The sequence below is a fragment of the Silene latifolia genome, chromosome X, assembly GCF_048544455.1.
Source record: "Silene latifolia isolate original U9 population chromosome X, ASM4854445v1, whole genome shotgun sequence".
Classification (NCBI taxonomy): Eukaryota; Viridiplantae; Streptophyta; class Magnoliopsida; order Caryophyllales; family Caryophyllaceae; genus Silene; species Silene latifolia.
This window is the reverse complement of record NC_133537.1, coordinates 340,617,074-340,636,755: the sequence shown is the minus strand read 5'-3', so window position 1 is coordinate 340,636,755 and position 19,682 is coordinate 340,617,074. Positions and strand designations below refer to the sequence as shown.

Sequence of the window (19,682 nt, the reverse complement as noted above, 5' to 3'; positions counted from 1 at the left end):
ATCGGCCTTTTACTTTTTTATTAACCGTTGTTTTTGTTCTCTCAGTTATCTGAGGGAGGAGAACGAAAAATTCACTCCAAATTTTCACAGCGTGAAAATTCTAGAAATGGGAGACAAAGGCCCTGTTCTTTTGGACTGAAATTGTCTGAACTGAACTGAAGTGAACTGAACTTAATGGAACTGAACTGAACTTAATGGAGCTGAACTGAACTGATCTGAACTGAACTGAAATAATAATAAAAAGATTATATTAATATTAATAATAATAAATATTATAATAAAAATAATACCAATAATAATAATAATAAATATTATTATAATATTATTCATTATTAATAATAATATATTAATATAATCTAATAATAATAATAATCTAATAAGATATATAAAAAATAAAATATTAATATAATAATAAATATAGTAATAATAATATATTTGTAATATAAATGATAACATTATTAATAATAATATACTCTCTCCCATCCATCCTTTTTTCCCCTTTGAAGTGGGCACGGAGATTAAGGGTGAGGAGTATAATATTGATAAATATATGAGTGGGGTTTGGTAATTGGAGAGAGGTATGAATAATTATGATTAAATATTAATAAAGGAGATGGGTGGGGTTTGGTTATTGGAGAGAGGTAGGAATAATTAGAATTAAATATTAATAAAGTATATAGTGGGGTTTGATGAGTGAAAAGAGGTAAGAGTATAATATTAATAAAAACTTTCTCAAAAAGGAAAGGGGAAGAAAACCTGAATAATCCGTTTTAGGAAATAGGGAAGAAAAGAGTGGATAGGAGGGAGTAATATATTAATAATAATAACTAATAAATAAATAATAATAATAATAATAATAATAATAATAATAGGTCTAATATAATAACTTATTAACATAATAATATTAAATATAATAATAATAATAATAAATATGTGGTTAATAATATTAATAATAATGAGTATATTAATAAAATAATAAATATTAAATAATAACTTATTAATATAATAATATTAAATATAATAATAAATATGTTATGAATAATATTAATAATAATAAATATATTAATAAAATAATAAATATAATATAATAATAATAATAATGATGATGATGATAATAATAATAATAATAATAATAATAATAATAAATGTATTAAATATAAATATAATAATATAAATAATACGAATTAATTATTAATAAATATAATAATAATATAATAAATATAAAAATAATATAATAATAATAATAATAACAATAGTAAATACATTAATATAAAATAATAATGATATCAATAAGAATAATAATAGTAATGTTGAAATAAACTAATATGAACTGAACTGAACTGAATTGAACTGAACTGAACTGAACTGAATGGAGCTGAACTGAACTGAACTGAACTTATTAGAACTGAAATTAAGTCCAAAAGAACGGAGACAAAGCAAAGATTGCTATTCATATCAGACATAATTTTCCGACAACTGAAGGCTGGACGTACTTTGAATGTCTGAAAGAGAAGGAGAAACGGAGATTTGAGCTCACTATTTATGTACAAAATCTCGTGAAACAACTAGAATTTGGGACAGAAGCACCGGGTTCGCATTATGATCAATCTTGTTTATAATGAGAAAATTTACTCTGTAGGAGTAATTCTTAAGTTTGTTTATCACTGTCATTGCAGAAACTGTCATTGCAGAATCAGCTGAGATAGAAGACTTTTATACTAGAGGATGATGAATTTCTACATTTAGTGCGCACTAAAGGTAGCGGCTGTGAGTCCCCTCGTCATAAAGAAAAAAGATGATGAATCTCTTGATCGTACCTATAATTTGGGGTCTTGCACTTGAGTTAGTACAATTTTCGAGCTCTGTACTGTTTATTTTGGCTCAAGTTAAACGATTTGTTCAATAAGTTTTCAATAATTAATCATTGTGAATTCGAAGTATCAAGGCTTTGTACCTTTTGTACGCGGGTAATTTCCGCTACAAACTTGGTGTATGAAAGTTGCGATGAAGGTACCTGGTCTAGGAATGTTGCGGATTTACGCAAATTTCCCGTGCAGTGGAATTGAGTTCTTGTTGATTTGAAAGGGTTTTTCTGGATATCCTGATTAATACTATAGGCCGGGTCTCTCTGTACTTCAATGTGTACACGTACTACTTTAACACAAATCTCATTAAAATGGGACTTTAGAGCTTCATAATGTTTTTTTTTTCAAATAAACGTACCATATTGCAGGTATCGCAGGTAGGGATGTCAATGGATCGGGTTCGGGTCGGGTGAAGCCTTATCCGTCATCCATCCGTCCTTTTAAAATCTCATCCAACCCGTCCGTCATCCATGAAACATATCATCCGTCATCCATCCATCCATCATCCGTGGATGAAACGGGTGGATCGGGTGATAAACGGGTGTTGTGTATATTTATATTTCAAGTTTTAAAAAAATAATGATTTTTTTTCTCTACAAAAATGAAGTTAGATAATTACTTAGTTTAACTTTCTAGTTGGTAAGTTCACAAAATATCTATATTGAGAGTAGATAAATATGAAAATTTAAATATTTTATATCTTAATAATGTGTTATATGTAAAAAAATTAAATAAAAAGTAATAAAATCGGGTGATGGATGGATGTCGGGTGGATAGCGGGTGGAATTTCTTCATCCAACCCATCCGTCATCCACATCCATTTCATCCGTCATCCATCCATCATCCATTTAAGTCGGGTTTTCATCCATCTTTTAGGATCGGGTGGATCGGGTTTTGATGGATGCGGGTGAAATTGACATCCCTAATCGCAGGTGAGGTTACGAGATATGACGGCTATCGTGTCTAGTGTTTAGAGTATTAGGGTTCCTACTACTATGGTTATAAATATATTGTATTGTATCAATCGAAACACAACTCAATAATACGAGATTCATGAAATACACTTCCCTCTTATAATCTTAACATGGTATCAGAGCCTCTTTCTTGAGGACTCTAAAATCGCTTCCGCTTTCTTGCCGGTGGGCAAAAATCTACGATGCTCACCGGCGGGATTAGTAAGATTAGTTTAATTTCATTTTTTACAAAAAATAAAAATAAAAATAAAACCACGTTCAATTGCCTTTTCTTTATCCATTGTCTTTTACTCTTGCGTTAGCCGTGAAGTATTCATCATAAATAAAGTTCATATGAAAGTCAATCAAATCAATATGATGATTTGTTTTTCTAGCAAATTCCGAAGTTCGTTGTTCATGAGTCTCACGCTTCATATTGTGTTTTAATATGGAGTCTCTTGTGGAGATAAATTTTTTGGACGTTTCGGTTATGTTTGACTGGATTGTCGAGATCTACCAAAAACAAAAAATAAGGAAGAAAAAAAAATCCTCTTTTCTTTGAAATTCGATTAAAATCATTCAACGTCGTTTAAGGTGGTACTTATTTTATTTGGAGTCCGAAAAAATTAACGTTCTCCAGATCTTGAAATTGACGGATAATTTTCCGTTTTATTGATATTTGTCAGGTTCGATTAGGGTTCCTGCAAATTAACTCATATTCGACAAGTCCGAAAAACTTAACGTTCTTGTTCGAAAATTTTCAACGAGTCTTATACTCGTTTCTTACCTACCTTAATCCTCTTTTCTTTGAAATTCGATTAAAATCATTCAACGTCGTTTAAGGTGGTACTTATTTTATTTGGAGTCCGAAAAAATTAACGTTCTCCAGATCTTGAAATTGACGGATAATTTTCCGTTTTATTGATATTTGTCAGGTTCGATTAGGGTTCCTGCAAATTAACTCATATTCGACAAGTCCGAAAAACTTAACGTTCTTGTTCGAAAATTTTCAACGAGTCTTATACTCGTTTCTTACCTACCTTTGAAGACGAAGAAGATTAATGAAGATCGAAGAGGATGAAGAATTCATTTTTTTTCTTTTTATGTTTTTTCTTTGTATTTCTCCAATCGTAAAGTTCGTACTACGTACTGCCTTTACGATTGCGGGAGGGTATTAGGATATTAGGCCCATTATGGTTAGGTTACGAGATATGACGGCTATCGTGTCTAGGGTTTAGAGTATTAGGGTTCCTACTACTATGGTTATAAATATATTGTATTGTATCAATCGAAACACAACTCAATAATACGAGATTCATGAAATACACTTCCCTCTTATAATCTTAACAGAATGGTACCCCCAGTTCATGGTTGGGGTAAGAGAGGTCTTATTTTGAGCTAATTCTTGTCCTCAATGGTTTTAGGCTTGAGAGCATGTGCATGAGTGTAGTTTTAGTGCCGCAAATGCTACATCTCTCCTCTTATGGGGAGCCCCATGAATGTTCTTACTGTCCCAACAAATGGGGATGCCCAGTATATTGGGTAAGTTCCCAAAAGGCAAAAGCAATGTGAACAACATATTTTAATTATTGAATATTGTAGTCAGGAAATTTTGGTGGGTCATGAAAAGGTAGAAGAATGACTTTGGGGAACCCCATTGATGTAGGGAGTAATTGTGAAATAAGGAGAGTAGATTAAATAATTAGTGGAAAATGACTTGGAAAAAGGAGAGAAGATTTGGGGCACTCCATGAGTGCACATGCTCTGATGGACCATAATCAAGTCCAACTATTTGCCTTAATCATACACGGTTAATCTAATTTAACGTGCATTATCCAACAAGGGTACCTTTGGCATAAATATTGAATCTCAAGGGCACCATTAACACATTCTTAAAACAGTGATACCATGGTCCATGGACAAAGTGACAAACCACAGGATACCATGAGAATTTCCGTTTAAAAATAACTTTTTTTTTTTATTTTAAAAATACAAAATACAAAAAAAGTCTCATAGTTTTTTTTTACCCGTATTCGAATTCTAATTCGACCTGTAATCGACTCGACTCATATCCCAACCCGCCCAACCTATTTTACAGGTTTACTTGCAATGAATTTGTGAGTACAGTCCAATTAGCATATCCAAATGCATCATCAAGTTCGGCCCAAAAAGTAAAAGCCCAAGCTTACCCGCATTCGTACTTTGGTGAAATCGCACCTAACCGTAAAAAGTAAAAATCACACCCAGAAAAAAAAGTAAAAAATTGGTAATGGCGCTAAAATTTCCGCTGAAATTTTTTACCAATTTTCAGAAGAACATGAAGATGATGATCTTAATATCAGTGCTAATGATCTTTAATACCTTAATTATGCAGTTAGTGATCATGCAATTACTTGATTAAACAGTAAGCCTCTCTTAATTTCTATTCTGGAATTTTACAATTGTCAATTTGTCTTTCATACATGCATGTAATTCTTGTTATTTACTCACTTTGTTCCGATCATTTGTTTACCTTTTTTAATTATTTGTGAGAGCGATTTAGTTAAAGGTAAACAAATAATTGAAACCGAATGTGAAGTAATTTAGACTAATTATTTCAATCAGTCGATTATTACATTATTTTTCAATTATTGTCGACTGTGGCGGAGTTAGGGGCGAGCAATGGAAAAATCGGAATTTTTATTTAAAGTTTCCGGTTTTTGTGCTGATTACCTTGTTGCATTTGGCAAATATTCCGCCCATTTAATTTTTTACCCTTAAATTCTGACTCCGCCACTGCTGGTAGATTTGTTGATATTAGCTGAGATAAGGTCGATTTTTTAATTATTGTTATGATATTCCAATTTTCTTTTTAAAAATACATAATTATAGCCATCCCCATGTCGAATTTGGGATGATTGTTAATCATCAAATCAGTTTAACAATAACATCACCCCAGCGCAGTGGTGGATCTAGGGTGAAATTTTCGACATTTTTAGTTAAATTTTCCGAAATTTTTAGTAATTTATTTTTATGATAACCCCGCCTTTTTTTCCTAACATGAATATAATCCGTCAATGCGGTCAATCCTCCTACAGTCGACTTTACACGATTGATAATTAACAATCCTGTGCAACAACAACATCGCTCCAGTGCATAGTGACCATTGCTGATGCCTATAGGCTATAGCTCAGTAACGTCAGTCTTTCATTTACTATTACTTGTAACTTGTAAGTTGTAAATTGTAATGATATTCCAGTCTTTCTTTTTTCAGCATGAATACAAGTATACAACTTTCCGGTAGTCGACTTTTACATCACCCAAATGCATCAAGGACTGTCGCATATGGTCGAGTAAATGTGTCGAGTCTTTTTTTAAAACTCCAGTCGTTTTTTCGAATGGATACTAAATTACTAATCATACTATAACAGTGACACAAATACTGGGGACGCTATAGTGGTTGTGCATACTCTCATATTCTATAATCTGTAGCTATTGAAAAATTACATTAGATTTTACTATAAATTTTCGATTGTGAATGACGTTTGAAATCCTATGTTTCGTTCTCCCATTCTGCTTCTTTTTCTTGCTTTGCTCAAGAAAATCGGTAGGGTGTTAATTTTAATCATCATACCTCCAAAAGTGTCTACTGTAAGCTTTAGGTCCCTGAAAATATGTCTAGCATTCAACCTGTCGAAAGAGGAGTACAGGTTTACTCCGATTCCCAAGAAAAACAACCTGAAATCTCACCTCCCCAGAATACAGATTCTGCCAGTCACTGAGTGCGAAAATCGAAAACCTGGATTCAGGTAACTGAACCTCCATCCAACTAACATAAACGTGGCTCGCTTTTAACATGTTAATGCAAATTCCTAAGCCCTTTCGTTATCCATTCCGTGTCGTGCTCGAGTATATGTTTAGCACGACTGATATACGCTTGTGTTACAGTTGCTACTTTCGACGTTCTGCCACAAATTTTGAGCTGTTTTGTAGTTGTACAATTGTTCCAATTCGTTATCAGATGTAAATGAAGTCTTTGAAAAAAACTTTGTAGTTAAGATTCTTATGCGCTGTTGAATTTTTGTCGTCGTGATATTGCTTTTGGTTGAAGTAGGAATACTTTGCGAAATATGTTCCAGAGTTAAAAACATGTAACGATCATAGGGTTGCCAATAACTAAGTGGATTAAGATAATGTGTTTATTGATTGGAATTTTATCTTACCAACCAAGTCCTTTGTTTCTCTGTAGCTCTTACATTAGCAGAATCACTTGAGGATGAAGACGGTGAAAGGTGCACTCTTGTTTCGGAAGCTGCTTCTGGTACCGTTGGTTGTCTCTTATCTTTGTGGCTGAGGTTGCGGTCATGAATAGTGTCTCCACATATAAGCAAAGCAAAATATTTGGCATCTGCACTGAGAAATGGATTAAGGTATCTAATCTTTGTTCTCATAGGTTATTGCATTATTTCATTGTTAACTCATATACTTGTGTGGTCGCTACCAAATGTTTTTAGAGGTCGTCTGCTTATTATTGAGAAATTTGAACATTGCGTTATCATTTGTCTGCTGTGACGATATAGGATAAGGTGCCTTAAACAAAAAAAAATGTGTTGTATGTTGCTAATTGCTATGGTATCAAGAGAAACATCAAACATCATCTTCATCCTAAGCGCGGTGATGCTTGCACTTATACGACTATTATACTGGTGACCAACCTTGGTACTAAGGACTTTGATTAGCCTTTTAGTATAAGCGAATTGACATAGTGCTATGGCGAACTTAATAATTTGACTTAATTACTCCATAAATTATTAATCAGTATTCATATATCCAAGGTAAAATTTACTATGCCTAAGGTTTTTCCCGTGCTTGGCCAAAATGACCTTGTATCTTTAAGGGGATCAATATTCTGAAATTAAAATATAAGGATCGTATCAAATTAACTACAGTTTTCTTGGTGTAGTACATTTTTCCTTTGAATTGATGACTACCCAATTAATAAAGTGTGCCATTTCTGAGAGGTCTTAAGTTAAGACGGTCTTAAGTAAGACCAACAACTGCCAATCAATAAGGTGTACCATTTCTGAGCTGTTGTGAGAGGTCTTATGTTAAAACGGTTTGAAGCAAGACCAATGCCAATCCTATTTCTAAGTTGTTGACTTGTTGTAGGCTACAAGTGAACGCAAATGTAAAGTAAATCAGCAATTTGGGCAACTTGTATGATGATATAAAACTAGTGATCTAGACTGCACACAAGCTCATTTATGTAGTGACAGGACTACTTGGACTAGTTTTGTATTGTTATGTTTGATAAATAGGCATTTTACAAACTGTCTCACTCAAAATGAACTGTCATAAGCAGTTCTTCAGTCCTCATCATTAATCACTCTGCTAATGAGTTAATATAATCATTTGTAATCGTAATTACATGAGTCACCACATCACGTGTTAACATTGCCCGTCATAGTCACACTCTTAATTATACACAACAGGATTTATGTAAAAATAATTAGATAATGAAATTAATGAACTGTCTTTGTGGCGGGAATATCGTTATCTCAGTGTCTCAAGTTAGTATTTCTTTAAGACTCGTGCTATAATTCTTGAGTCTTCTTTAATATGGAATAGTACTATCTAGGTGATACAAGGTTGATGAGTAAATGCTGTGATACTATTACACGACAGAAAAATTGACTCTGGCTCCACAACCTCACTAGATGCTCAAGTTAGTATTCCATCTAATATAACGCAGCTTCTGGCTGGAAACCGGAGCTCAATTTCCTCATTTTTCTATCTTTTGTAGTATTCCATTTTTTGTTTTGCTTAAACTTTCGATACACGCTCAGGTTCATCATACCTCGCAATTGTAGGCTCTAGGCTTCCGAAACTATGGCTGGCATAGAGCCAGAGGAAACAAAACTGGAGTTTGACTCCATTTCTTCGGAAAAACCTCCTCAAATCCTGTCTCAACAAAAAATCCTGTCTCAACAAAATACAGAAACGGATTCTGTAAGTGTCAAAGTCGAAAACCCAAATACAGTTAGTGAAGAACCAACTATAGCTAGCATAGAGCCAGTGGCAAGAAAAATGGATGTTGACTCCATTTCTCCGGAGCAACGTGCTGAAATCCTACCTACACAAAATACAGAAACCGATTCTGTAAGTGTCAAAGTTGAGAACCCAGGTTCAGGTAGTGAAGAACCAACTGAAAATCCATCCATCCAAACTAAACAGAGAGTGAAACCTAAGCCCCTTTCTTATCTAATTTACTGCTTACTTTTCGTATGTTTGGCACCAGTAGCATATGCTTTTATTACAGCTGTTACTGTTGCCAGCCTGCCCCTGTTATTAGTCGCACTTGTATTTGTACGATTGTTTCAAATCATTGTCAGGGCCGAAAACTATGAAAAACGTCTTGTCGTAATGATTCTTTTGCGCTACTGGACATTTGTGGTTGTGATGTTGCTTTTGGTTGAAGTAGGACTATTTTATCCAGTTGCTAAGAATGTTCCAGGATTAAAACTTGTAATGATCATAGGGTTGCCAATAACCAAGTGGATTAAGATAATCTGTATATTAATTGGAATCTACCTTATTGGCATATTCATTTGGGCCTTCTTGTTCTTTGTATTTGAATATGTTTTCAACAGCGAAGATCCCGAGGATTTGTTTCACTGGGAATCAATTTCTGAGATCATCAGCTGTTTCCTGGTTTGGTGGGCAAACGGTGTGGTCATGAGTAGCGTTCCTATTTTTAAGCTCAGCAAAATATTTGGAATTTACACTCAGATATGGGTTAAGGTAGCACTCTTTGTCCTCATAGGTTATAACATCATTACATTGTTAACTCAAGTACTTGTGCGGTCGCTACCGAAAATTTATGGAGATCCTCTGGAGGTTGCTGAGAATATTAAATCTATATTTTTACCAAGTGGCTGTGATGACATTACTACGGGTGCCTTCAACAAAAAAAACATAGTGTATATTGCCATTGGTATAAAGAGGAGTGTCATCTTCATTTTAAGCACGGTGATGTTCCTAATCACATGGATGGTGTATTTTGGCAACCGTCTCGAGACAGCACCCCAAAACCAAAGAATATTGAACTTTGGTACTTGGACTTTTGTTAGTCTTTTAATATGCTCTTTTCTTTGGTTGTTAAAATCTTGCTTACTGTTGTATTGGGGGGCTCATACTGTGTATGACAGATTACATCTTAAGATTAGGGATATCGGGAAACAGTTATACTTCCTTGTTATGCTCAGTTACGAGCACTATAAACATGTCACCAAATACACTCAGAAAGATTCAAATGACTCTGATTGTGGGTTTTCGTGCTTTAAAGCACCGGCTGAAATAAAGGTTTTCTGGAACCTTCCGGACAATAGTGCTGAGGGTTACTCCTACCATGGGTTGGATAGGAAAATTGTCTGGGCCAAATTTATAAATTATACTGGTAAAAGGGCATCCATATATGATATACAGAAGGCAGCTCAACAATTTTTGACTGCCCAAAATGCACTGTTGAATGAGAATACTGTTGGTGATCTCCATCATTTACAAGACAATGATGCGTAAGAAGCTTTCTTTTGTCTAACAATTGTGGAGAAGATGATGATAATGCTGAAGAAACTTTCCTTTTATGATACAGTTTGCGATCTTTTTTTTTTTTGGAACAGGAAATGCATAGAAATATTGAAGGAAGTCGTGCAAGTTGAAGGTGATCCTTATTTCGATCAGGATTGGGAAATGCTTCTTGAACTGCTTCCTGATGTGCATACCGCAGAAGATATAACTTTTCAGAAAGTTAAAACATTTATGGTATACTTCAGTTCAATCTTTTTTTTTTTAAAAAAAAAAAAAAACATTTACACATTATTTTTTCATGATCTGGAATGGAAATAATAGTTCTCAAACATACGTATTTAAAACCAATCACATGTTTGATCTCTTATTATGTTTCACTTTTAAATTTATTTACACTACTATCCTGTTTGATTCGGATTTAGGCTGGATAGATCCATTGAAATGGCAAAACTATCCTTGAATTTTATGAGTGACAGTGATGTATTTCCAGAGTATGAAATATGAAGTAGTTAACAATTGGAGTTGTTTATGATTATCAGGAAAGAGCCCACAGCAGATGCATGTTTCTTACAAATACGCTTATAAGTGAAAATGAGGTGGTGAAATGTTTGAACCAAGTTATAAGTTGGATTATAATTGCTGTGACCTGCATTATGTGGCTACTTCTCAGTGGGCTGGCTAAGACAAATGTTCTCGTGCTCATAGCGTCACCATTGTTGGCGGTCACATTTGTATTTGGAGACACGGCTAAGAATTTGTTTCAAGGCCTTATCTTTGTCTACTTTGTTCACCCATTCGATGTGGGCGACTTATGTCGCATTGACGAAAAACTGGTTAGTTATGTTTATGTTACTTTTTTGCGTTATTGAAAATGAGATACTTCATAGTTCATACATGCTACCTAATGGTCAATTGGAAATCATTCGTTGACACGAGTTTGAACTTCCTTGTTATGGGGTCGAATATCTTTTTATGTGGATGAGAGAGTCTATGCTCTATATTTAGGTATCTCATGTCGCGTGGCTTGTGATGGTTCCCCCGCCTTAAAATTAACCAATGTTTCTTTTTCTAGGGGAGCCAAAGACAAACTAGTCTTTGGTTTTTGATATGATGTAATAGATCAAAATAACTTATTTTACTTGCTACACTTCTGTTTATTCACTTTTATTATGAAGGAATAATCAATTGAATTAACCCAACTTTCATTTGGGTCATATTGCCTCTCCTTGTTATCAATGGATAAGGTCGCATATACCCACCACCACAACCCACTGTTTATGAAGCTTGAAGCATCGCGGTAACTGTTGTGAGTTGTGCAACATTGTTTTTGTAATGTGAATATATAGTTTGATATCGTTGCGATTTGTGTAGTTGGAAGTTAAGAGAATTGGTGTTTGGAACACCATTTTTTCAAATGTTCGCACTGTTGGTGAGCAGCAGCAAATAATATATCCAAACTCAGTATTAGCTCTAAAAAATATTATCAACCACAAGACCAGCTTTGATTGGAATGATTACATCGAATTCATAACTTCTCCGGACAACAAAATAACCGAGCCTCTGAAACACAAAATTGAAACGTGAGTCTTTTGTTGTTATCACTAATTTTGCTCCTTAACTCACAATTAATTGGGTAATCAGCTAACTGTTGTTTTTGTTTACAGTTATCTTGATGACGAGAGAGACAAATTCACTCCGAATTTTCATAGTGTGGAGATTCTTGAAATGGGAGACAAAGCCAAGATTGGTGTTCATATCAAACACAAGTTTAAAACAACTGAAGGTTGGACGAACTTTGAATGCCTGAAAGCGAAGGATCAACGGAAGTTTGAGTTCGCTATATATGTACAGAAACTTGTGAAACAACTAGAATCTGAGACGAAAACTCCAGGTTTGTATTCTGATTAAGCTTGTCTATTACTCTGTTGTGAACTAGCTCTGTAAGAGGAATTTTTTGGTTTATTGGTGTTGATTAGCAAAATAATTAGGGAAGTAGTGTTCGTTTGAAAGTATTTGGGCTTATGGTGTCCACGTCATCACTTTTTATTTTTTTTCCAATTTTTATATGAAACCGCTAGGAATCTTAGCGGTTTCACTTAAGATTTTTTTTTTTTATATAAAAGGCAAAACCGCTAAGAATCTTAGCGGCTTACCTACTGTCATATTGTAGTGTACCCATGTAAAATTGTTGGAAATTTGTGAAAATTTGTGGAAAACGCCAACGACTTTAGCGGCTTTCCTAGATTTTTTTTTTTTTTTTTTTTTTTTTTTTTTTTTTTTTAAAAACAATACAAATATTTCGACGATGACATTTTGTAAAGCCGCTAAGGTTCTTAGCGGCTTTACCTAAAACACGAAAAAAAAATACAAGTAATGACGTGGACACCATAAGTCCAAATACTATCAAACGAATACTACTTCCCTAATTATTTTGCTAAATAACACCAATAAACCAAAAAATTCCTGTAAGAGCCAGTAATACTTATGTTGCTTAACATTGCCGATTGTCATTGCAGAATCATTAGCAGAGACGGAACAAGAGCTGACAAGAGGGTGATTGAAAAAGTCTTTTTTTTGGTAGATTTCTTGATTTATAATATGGGTCAGGTCTTTTTTCTACATTAATTTGTACAACTTTCGGGCTTCATAATGTTTTTAGGCTTGCTTACTTTTATAATGAAGATTGATGACTAACTATTTGTTCAAGAAGTTTGTTAATTAAATTAGAGAGTTGCTATTTCATACACGGATATTACTAAATCATACACGGCTTTTCCAAGTTTATCCTTTTAATATTTTCGATTAATTTTCAATTATCTCCTTTCTCTTTCAAAAAAAAAAAAAAAAAAAACACCAGCATCCATCCTTCCATCACCAAGCCTGACACCACACTACCACTCCCACTCCTGCTTCACCTACCACAGCCCACCCTCGCCCACCTGCGCAACCTGTCTCAGCCACTCTGCCCAGCACAGCCTGCCTGCTGAAATGCTGATGACGGGAAGACGATGATGTATGCATGTACAATTATGGCAGAATTTAACCAACGGGGTTAGAAAGAAGTGAGATTATATTTCGCCAATCATGCAACTGTAAGTCCTTTTTTTTCCCCAGCATTTCTTCCTGGTAATTGCTGTTTGTGTCATTGTGTATGTTATTTCTTTTATATCTTCCACAACTTCTTCATAAATTCGTACTTCTCTATCAGGCCTCACTTAATATACCATTGTATGGGTCGTTATTAAGATACAGACACAGATAACTCCCATACCGAATAAGTTAGATCCTATTCATAACAATGCTCTATACAACGGTCTTACACAAGAAATTACGGTCCTTCTCGACTGTCATGGCATATTTTAGGTTAAAAGTATGATTCCATTTATTATCATTAATTTTTGTGTTTTTTTTTTGTTTGTGTTTTCTTTGAAGTCAACTGTTATTCGTTCATGTCTTACCCTACTTTGATATATATTCCCTAGGCAGTTTTCAACTGAAAATGAAGTGTCAGAACCAGCTCTTTAAACCCTTGATTAGTTCTTTAAACCCTTGATTAAACATGCATCATTACATTTTCCAATATTAATTGCATTTACACCAAGAGGGGCTTGGTCGTATGTCGACATTACCAATCATAATCACTCTCAACAATACATAAAAAGAATTATGTATGGAGTATTTAATTATATATATTGATTAAACTAAGCTCTATGATGGTGAGAGAGGTAGTTGACTTTTACATGTAAAACTGTTAGTTTGCATGATTGATTATAAATTTACACTTATAATTAAGTCAGTCTTTCTTTACTCGAAAAAAGGTCAGTTTTTCTTGTTCAACAATAGCAACATTACCTGTCTCAAAGGCGTCTTCCTATCAACTCGGTTATTTCTTTACTATCTATACTAAAAGTCTTTTTTAAGTACGGAATAATACAATCTAGCTGGTTTAAGGGTGACGAGAATATGCTACGACATTATGACAGTGACAGTAAGATGGACTTTGGCTCAATGCCCTCATTAGGTGTTCATGTTCTCCATGTTGTGATTTTTGTACCTATAAAAAAATTACAATTTGATGTTATTTTATCATGTTCAACTCTATATAAGGCCGTTAATGGTTGGAAACTGGAGCACACATTCTTCTTTTTTTCCTTCTTATTGTTTCTTTTCCTTCCTTTGCTAAAACTCCGATACAAATTCATGTTCATTATCATACCTCACAACTGTAAGCTCTAGGCTTCCAAAAATTTGGCTAGCATGGAGCCAGTGGATACAAAAGGGGAGTTTGCCTCCGTTTCTCCCGAAAAACAGTCTGAAACCCAACCTTTACAAAATGCAGATATTGAAAACCCAGTTTCAGGAAGTGAACAACTAGCTAAACCTCCACCTATCCAAAATAACCGCGGCTCATTTTTAACATGCTATTTGCCAATACCAAAGCCCCTTTATTATCTAATCTGTTGTTTGCTCTTTGTATGTTTTCTACCAGTGGCATATGCTTTAATAACAGTTGTTACTGTTGCCATTCTTCCCCTGTTACTAGCCGCATATGCAGTGGGACGATTGGTTCAGTTCCTTGTCAAAGATGTAGATATTGAAAAACACTCCAAATTTAAGGTTCTTGTGCGCTACTGGGTATTTATGGTTGTAATGTTGCTTTTGGTTGAAGTAGGAATATTTTATCCAATTGCTATTTATGTTCCAGGGTTAAAAGTCCTAATGATCATAGGGTTGCCCATAACTAAGTGGATTCAGATAATTTGTATATTAATTGGAATCTTCCTTATAGGCCAAGTTACATGGGTCTCTATAGTTGCGTTAGTAATAACAAAACTTCCAGAAGATGATCATGAAAAGCCTTTTATTGTCTTAGAGTCAATTTCTGAGATCATCGGTTGTCTTCTGTTGTTGTGGGCAGAGGTTGTGGTCATGAGTAGCGTCCCCACTTTTAAGCAGAGCAAAATATTCGGAATTTACACTCAGAAATGGATTAAGGTATCACTACTTCTTCTTATAGGTTATAACATCATTACTTTGTTAGCTCATTTATTTGTGTGGTCTTTACCGAAATTTTTTGGAGATCATCCTAGGATTAATGAACATCTCAAAGGTGCATTGTCATGTGTTTGTTGCGATGATTTAGGAAAGAGCGCCTTTAACAAAAAATATGTGGTGTATGTTGTTAATGGTACAAAGAGAAGCATCATTTTCATTCTAAGCATGGTAATGCTCCTAACTACATGGGTGTTGTATTTTGGCAAACATCTAAACACAACACCCAAGGACAAGAGAGTTTTGGAATTTGGTACTTGGACTTTGGTTAGTCTTTTAATATGCTCTTTTCTATGGTTGATCAAATCTTGCATACTCTTGTATTGGGAGACTCGTTCCGTATATGACAGATTACATACTAAGGTCACGGCTATAGGGAAGCAATTGTACTTCCTTATTATGCTCAATTACACCCACTATAGGCATGCCATCGAATCTCCCGTGGTTGATTCAGATGACTCTGATTGTGGATTGTCATGCTCTAAAACACCGCCTAGAAAGAAGGTACCGTGGGTCCTTTTGGAAACTAGTGATGAGGGGGATGTCTACAATACGTTGGATAGGAAAAGTGTGAGGGCAAATTTGATAAATCATACAGGTTCAAAGGCATCCACATATGAAATACAGAAGGCAGCTGAACTATTTTCAACGGCCCAATATGCGTTGTCGAAGGAAGGTATTGATGCTAACGATCTCGATCATTTACAAGGCGATAATTCAGAAGAGAATAATGAGTAAGAAACTTTACTTTATCCCTACAGTCTTCCATGAAATCATCTGTAACATCTCTTTTTGGAACAGGAATTGTATAAAAACATTGATGAAGATTGTGCAAGTTGAAGATGAAGCTTATTTCGTTGATGATTGGAAAATGTTTCTTGAACTACTTCCTGATGTAAAGACCAGGAAGATATAACATTCGAGAAAGTTAAAAAATTTATGGTACATGATCCCTCTATTTTTTTTTTCTATTTTTTTTTACATCCTATAGATTAGTTTTGCCTCTTCAAGATCTTGGAACGGAAATATAATTGATTTGTGTATATGATAATCAGGAAAGAGCCCGCAGCAGTTGCATGTTTCTTTCAAATACGTTTATTAGTGAAAACGAGGTGGTGAAAAGCTTGAATCAAGTCATGAGTGGGATTATAATTGGTGCGATATTTATAATGTGGCTACTTCTCACTGAGTTGGCTTCAACAAAGGTACTTGTTGTCATAGCATCACCAGCATTGGCGGCCACATTTATATTTGGAGAAACGGCTAAGGGTTTGTTTCAAGGCCTCATCTTTGTATATGTTGTTCATCCCTTTGACGTTGGCGATCTATGTCTCATTGATGGGCAACTGGTTAGTTATGTTTATGTTACTTTTCACATTATATCCAAACTCGGTGAGAATAATGGTTAATTGGATATTCTTTTCATTTGTGTAGCTGGAAGTCGTGAGAATTAGCGTTTGGTGCACCACTTTTTCAAGTGTCCGCTCTATTGGCGAGCAGCAGCAAGTAATATATCCAAATTCGGTGTTAGCCCTAAAAAACGTTGTTAACCACAAGACTAATTTCAATTGGAATGATCAAGTCGAATTCCTATGTACTCCGGATAAGAGAATAACTGAGCCTTTGAGACACAAAATCGACACGTGAGCCTTTTGTTGTTAATCACTCATCTCGGTACTCCAACCTGAATTTAACCGAGGGACCAGTCTTTCATTAACTATTGTTTTCTGCTTTTTTTTAGTTATCTCAAGGAGAAGAAAGAAAAATTCACTCCAAATTTTCACAGCGTGGAAATCCTAGAAATCGGAGACAAAGCCAAGATTGTTGTTCATATCAAACACAAGTTACCAACAACTGAGGGTTGGACGAACTTCGAATGTCTGAAAGCGAAGGAGAAGCGGAGATATGAGTTAGCTATATATGTACATGGTCTAATGAAAGAACTAGAATCCGATACTCCTGGTAAAGCCTTTTGATTAAGCTTGTCTCAATGAGAAATTTTCCTCTATCGGAGATTCAGAGTAATACTTATACTTATTTGTTCGATGTTTGTTATCGCTGTCATTGCAGAATCAGCAGGGAGGGAAGAATTTCTAACTCAAGGATGACTGAACCCGGCACAAAACACAGCAATTGTCGAAAAAATTACTCGCAAAAAGGATGATGACTGAAACCGGCACAAAACACAGCAATTGTCGAAAAAATTACTGGCAAAAAGGATGGATATATAAACTACCTGATTTAATTTATTTATTTTTTATTTTTTTTGCAACTGGTTTATTATGCTATATATACACGCATATTTTCCTTGCATTGAAATTTATTATTGTTGATTGAAAAACGAAAAACTTCTTTGAATTCCTTGATTTTTTTTATATAGGCGGACTTGAATTGTCAATTGAGTTTGTATAACTTATGGATGGGCTTCATATTGTTTGTTTTTGAAAAATTTGTTCTTCGGGAGAACGGTACTCCTTACCCCTAAGCCTTTATAATATTTCATTTGGTGGATTGTCTTTAGATGTAAGGAGAACGGTCCTCCCACAGGACACGAAAGTTTTTCGTTTTTTGTTTTTTGCTTGCTTGGTTTGTATATTGTAATCGTGTCTACGTTTGTTAAAAAAAAAATTGGTTAAAATTACCCAATTGCTAGACATCGACTTTTTTCTACTTTTTGGACTTCGCCTTTTGCTGTTATACGAGTACGGGTGTAACCGAGTCAATTTGAGCTCGCGGTGGGGGTTGGAACTAGCTCAGAAACTTGACCTTGAGCTCCAAAAGATGTACACTTGTCCTTGACTAGGTATTTAGTAAGCAAGCTACGTCAGTGTACGAATAGTATAAAAATCAGAATAATGAGATTCATGAAGATCGGTTCGAGTTGATATTCGGATTACAATAAATCACATTTTATTGGTTTTACGAGATTTTTGTTAATTAAATTTAATTTAGAGTATTATCTTTGAATTTACTTTTGACAAATCATTTTTATCTTTTAAATGACCGTTTTTGACAAGCAAATGTGTTTTGAATTAATTTCATTTGATTTAGGGTTTTTGGTCAGGGAGTACCTAACATTTACCCTCATTGGCACCAAGGTACCTAACTTTTTATTTTTTGCCCAAAGGTACCTAAATATCAAGCTTTGATTTATTTCTAAATATCAAGCTTTGCAAAGATTGTTCGTTACCCAAGATGTGTGAGTCTAGTGGAATTCCAGGGTGACCTCAAAGCCTCCTAAGGAGGAATTGCGAGGTCCTGGGTTCGATTCCCTAGATGAACACTTTCCTGAGGGACTGACGCCTTGGAGAGGGAATAATCCCGGGAATGAACTCACATGGTACAGGCGCCTAGCAGGGTGGGGTCCTGTATCCGGGGAGGATCCAACCTCCTCGTCACCAAAAAAAAAAAAAAAAAAAAAAAAAAAAAAAAAAAAAAAGATTGTTCGTTTTTACCTCGATTCCCGTCAACATCTTGGCACGAAATTGAGCTCGAATCAAACCCGACTTTCAACAACCACAACGTATGGACTCCCCCTAGTTCAGGCTCCAAAATAGACCCAACCAAAGTCCCTAGTTGCGAACTTGCGCCTTGGTTGTCCTACAAACAGCTACAAAACCCCCCCGTCACACGCGTTTTTGCCCAGTTTCCAGATTTTACAAGGGTCAAGTATTCCATATGGGTCGATTTAATAAGGTTCGCTTAACGAAGCTTGAGTCTCTCATGTCAAAATCTTTTCTCAGAAACAAATAGAGGCCGAAGGACACGAGCGGTCTTCGATGCTCAAGTGTAGATGTTAGCTCATTTGTATATAGATCGAGTTGTATCTATTTCTCGTTTTGAGTCAATTCCCCAAAGGTGCATTGAAGATTCATTTCCTGGAATAGTCTCAATATACCCAAGAGCTCCTTTATATTCTGGGCAATCTAGCACAAGAGGCTTTTAACAAAAGATAGGCTTAATTTTAAAAATCAATATATTTAAAAAAAGATATTTATCGAATAAAACCTATTAAAATTAATTTTAAATAAATAAAAACGTTTAAAACTCATTAAATAAAATAAAACCATCAATTCGCATTTACATCGTAAACGAACTCCATTAACTGACGGTATCCCACATTGATTGCACATTTTGTCCAATTATCATCGGGTGTTTGTCGAGATTTGCATAAATTTCAATATCGACAGATATAGGTATCTACAATATGACTCTCTACAAAGTACACAGTAGAAGAATGACCCTT

General features: G+C 34.7%; 2 protein-coding genes across 3 annotated transcripts in view; both read left to right on the top strand.

Annotated features, from left to right (window-relative positions):
• The first annotated feature begins 8,566 nt into the window (after nucleotides 1-8,566).
• LOC141619425 (mechanosensitive ion channel protein 10-like) lies at nucleotides 8,567-13,078 on the top strand. Its single transcript, XM_074436442.1, has 6 exons — nucleotides 8,567-10,371; nucleotides 10,477-10,618; nucleotides 10,924-11,217; nucleotides 11,756-11,964; nucleotides 12,049-12,275; nucleotides 12,901-13,078. The coding sequence occupies exons 1-6, from the start codon at nucleotides 8,687-8,689 to the stop codon at nucleotides 12,939-12,941; spliced, it is 2,598 nt and encodes an 865-aa protein (XP_074292543.1). The 5' UTR covers nucleotides 8,567-8,686; the 3' UTR covers nucleotides 12,942-13,078.
• A 136-nt stretch (nucleotides 13,079-13,214) lies between these two features.
• LOC141619426 (mechanosensitive ion channel protein 9-like) overlaps nucleotides 13,215-19,682 on the top strand; it is a 56,204-nt gene continuing 49,736 nt past the window's right edge. Inside the window, exons 1-2 of one of the 2 annotated variants that reach the window (XM_074436444.1) lie at nucleotides 13,215-13,476; nucleotides 15,303-16,170. In XM_074436444.1, the coding sequence (XP_074292545.1) occupies nucleotides 15,314-16,170 (857 nt within the window). In that variant the 5' untranslated portion in view covers nucleotides 13,215-13,476; nucleotides 15,303-15,313. Of the gene's footprint in view, nucleotides 13,477-14,009; nucleotides 16,171-19,682 lie in introns of those variants that run through there. The other variant, XM_074436443.1, reaches the window with a different exon arrangement.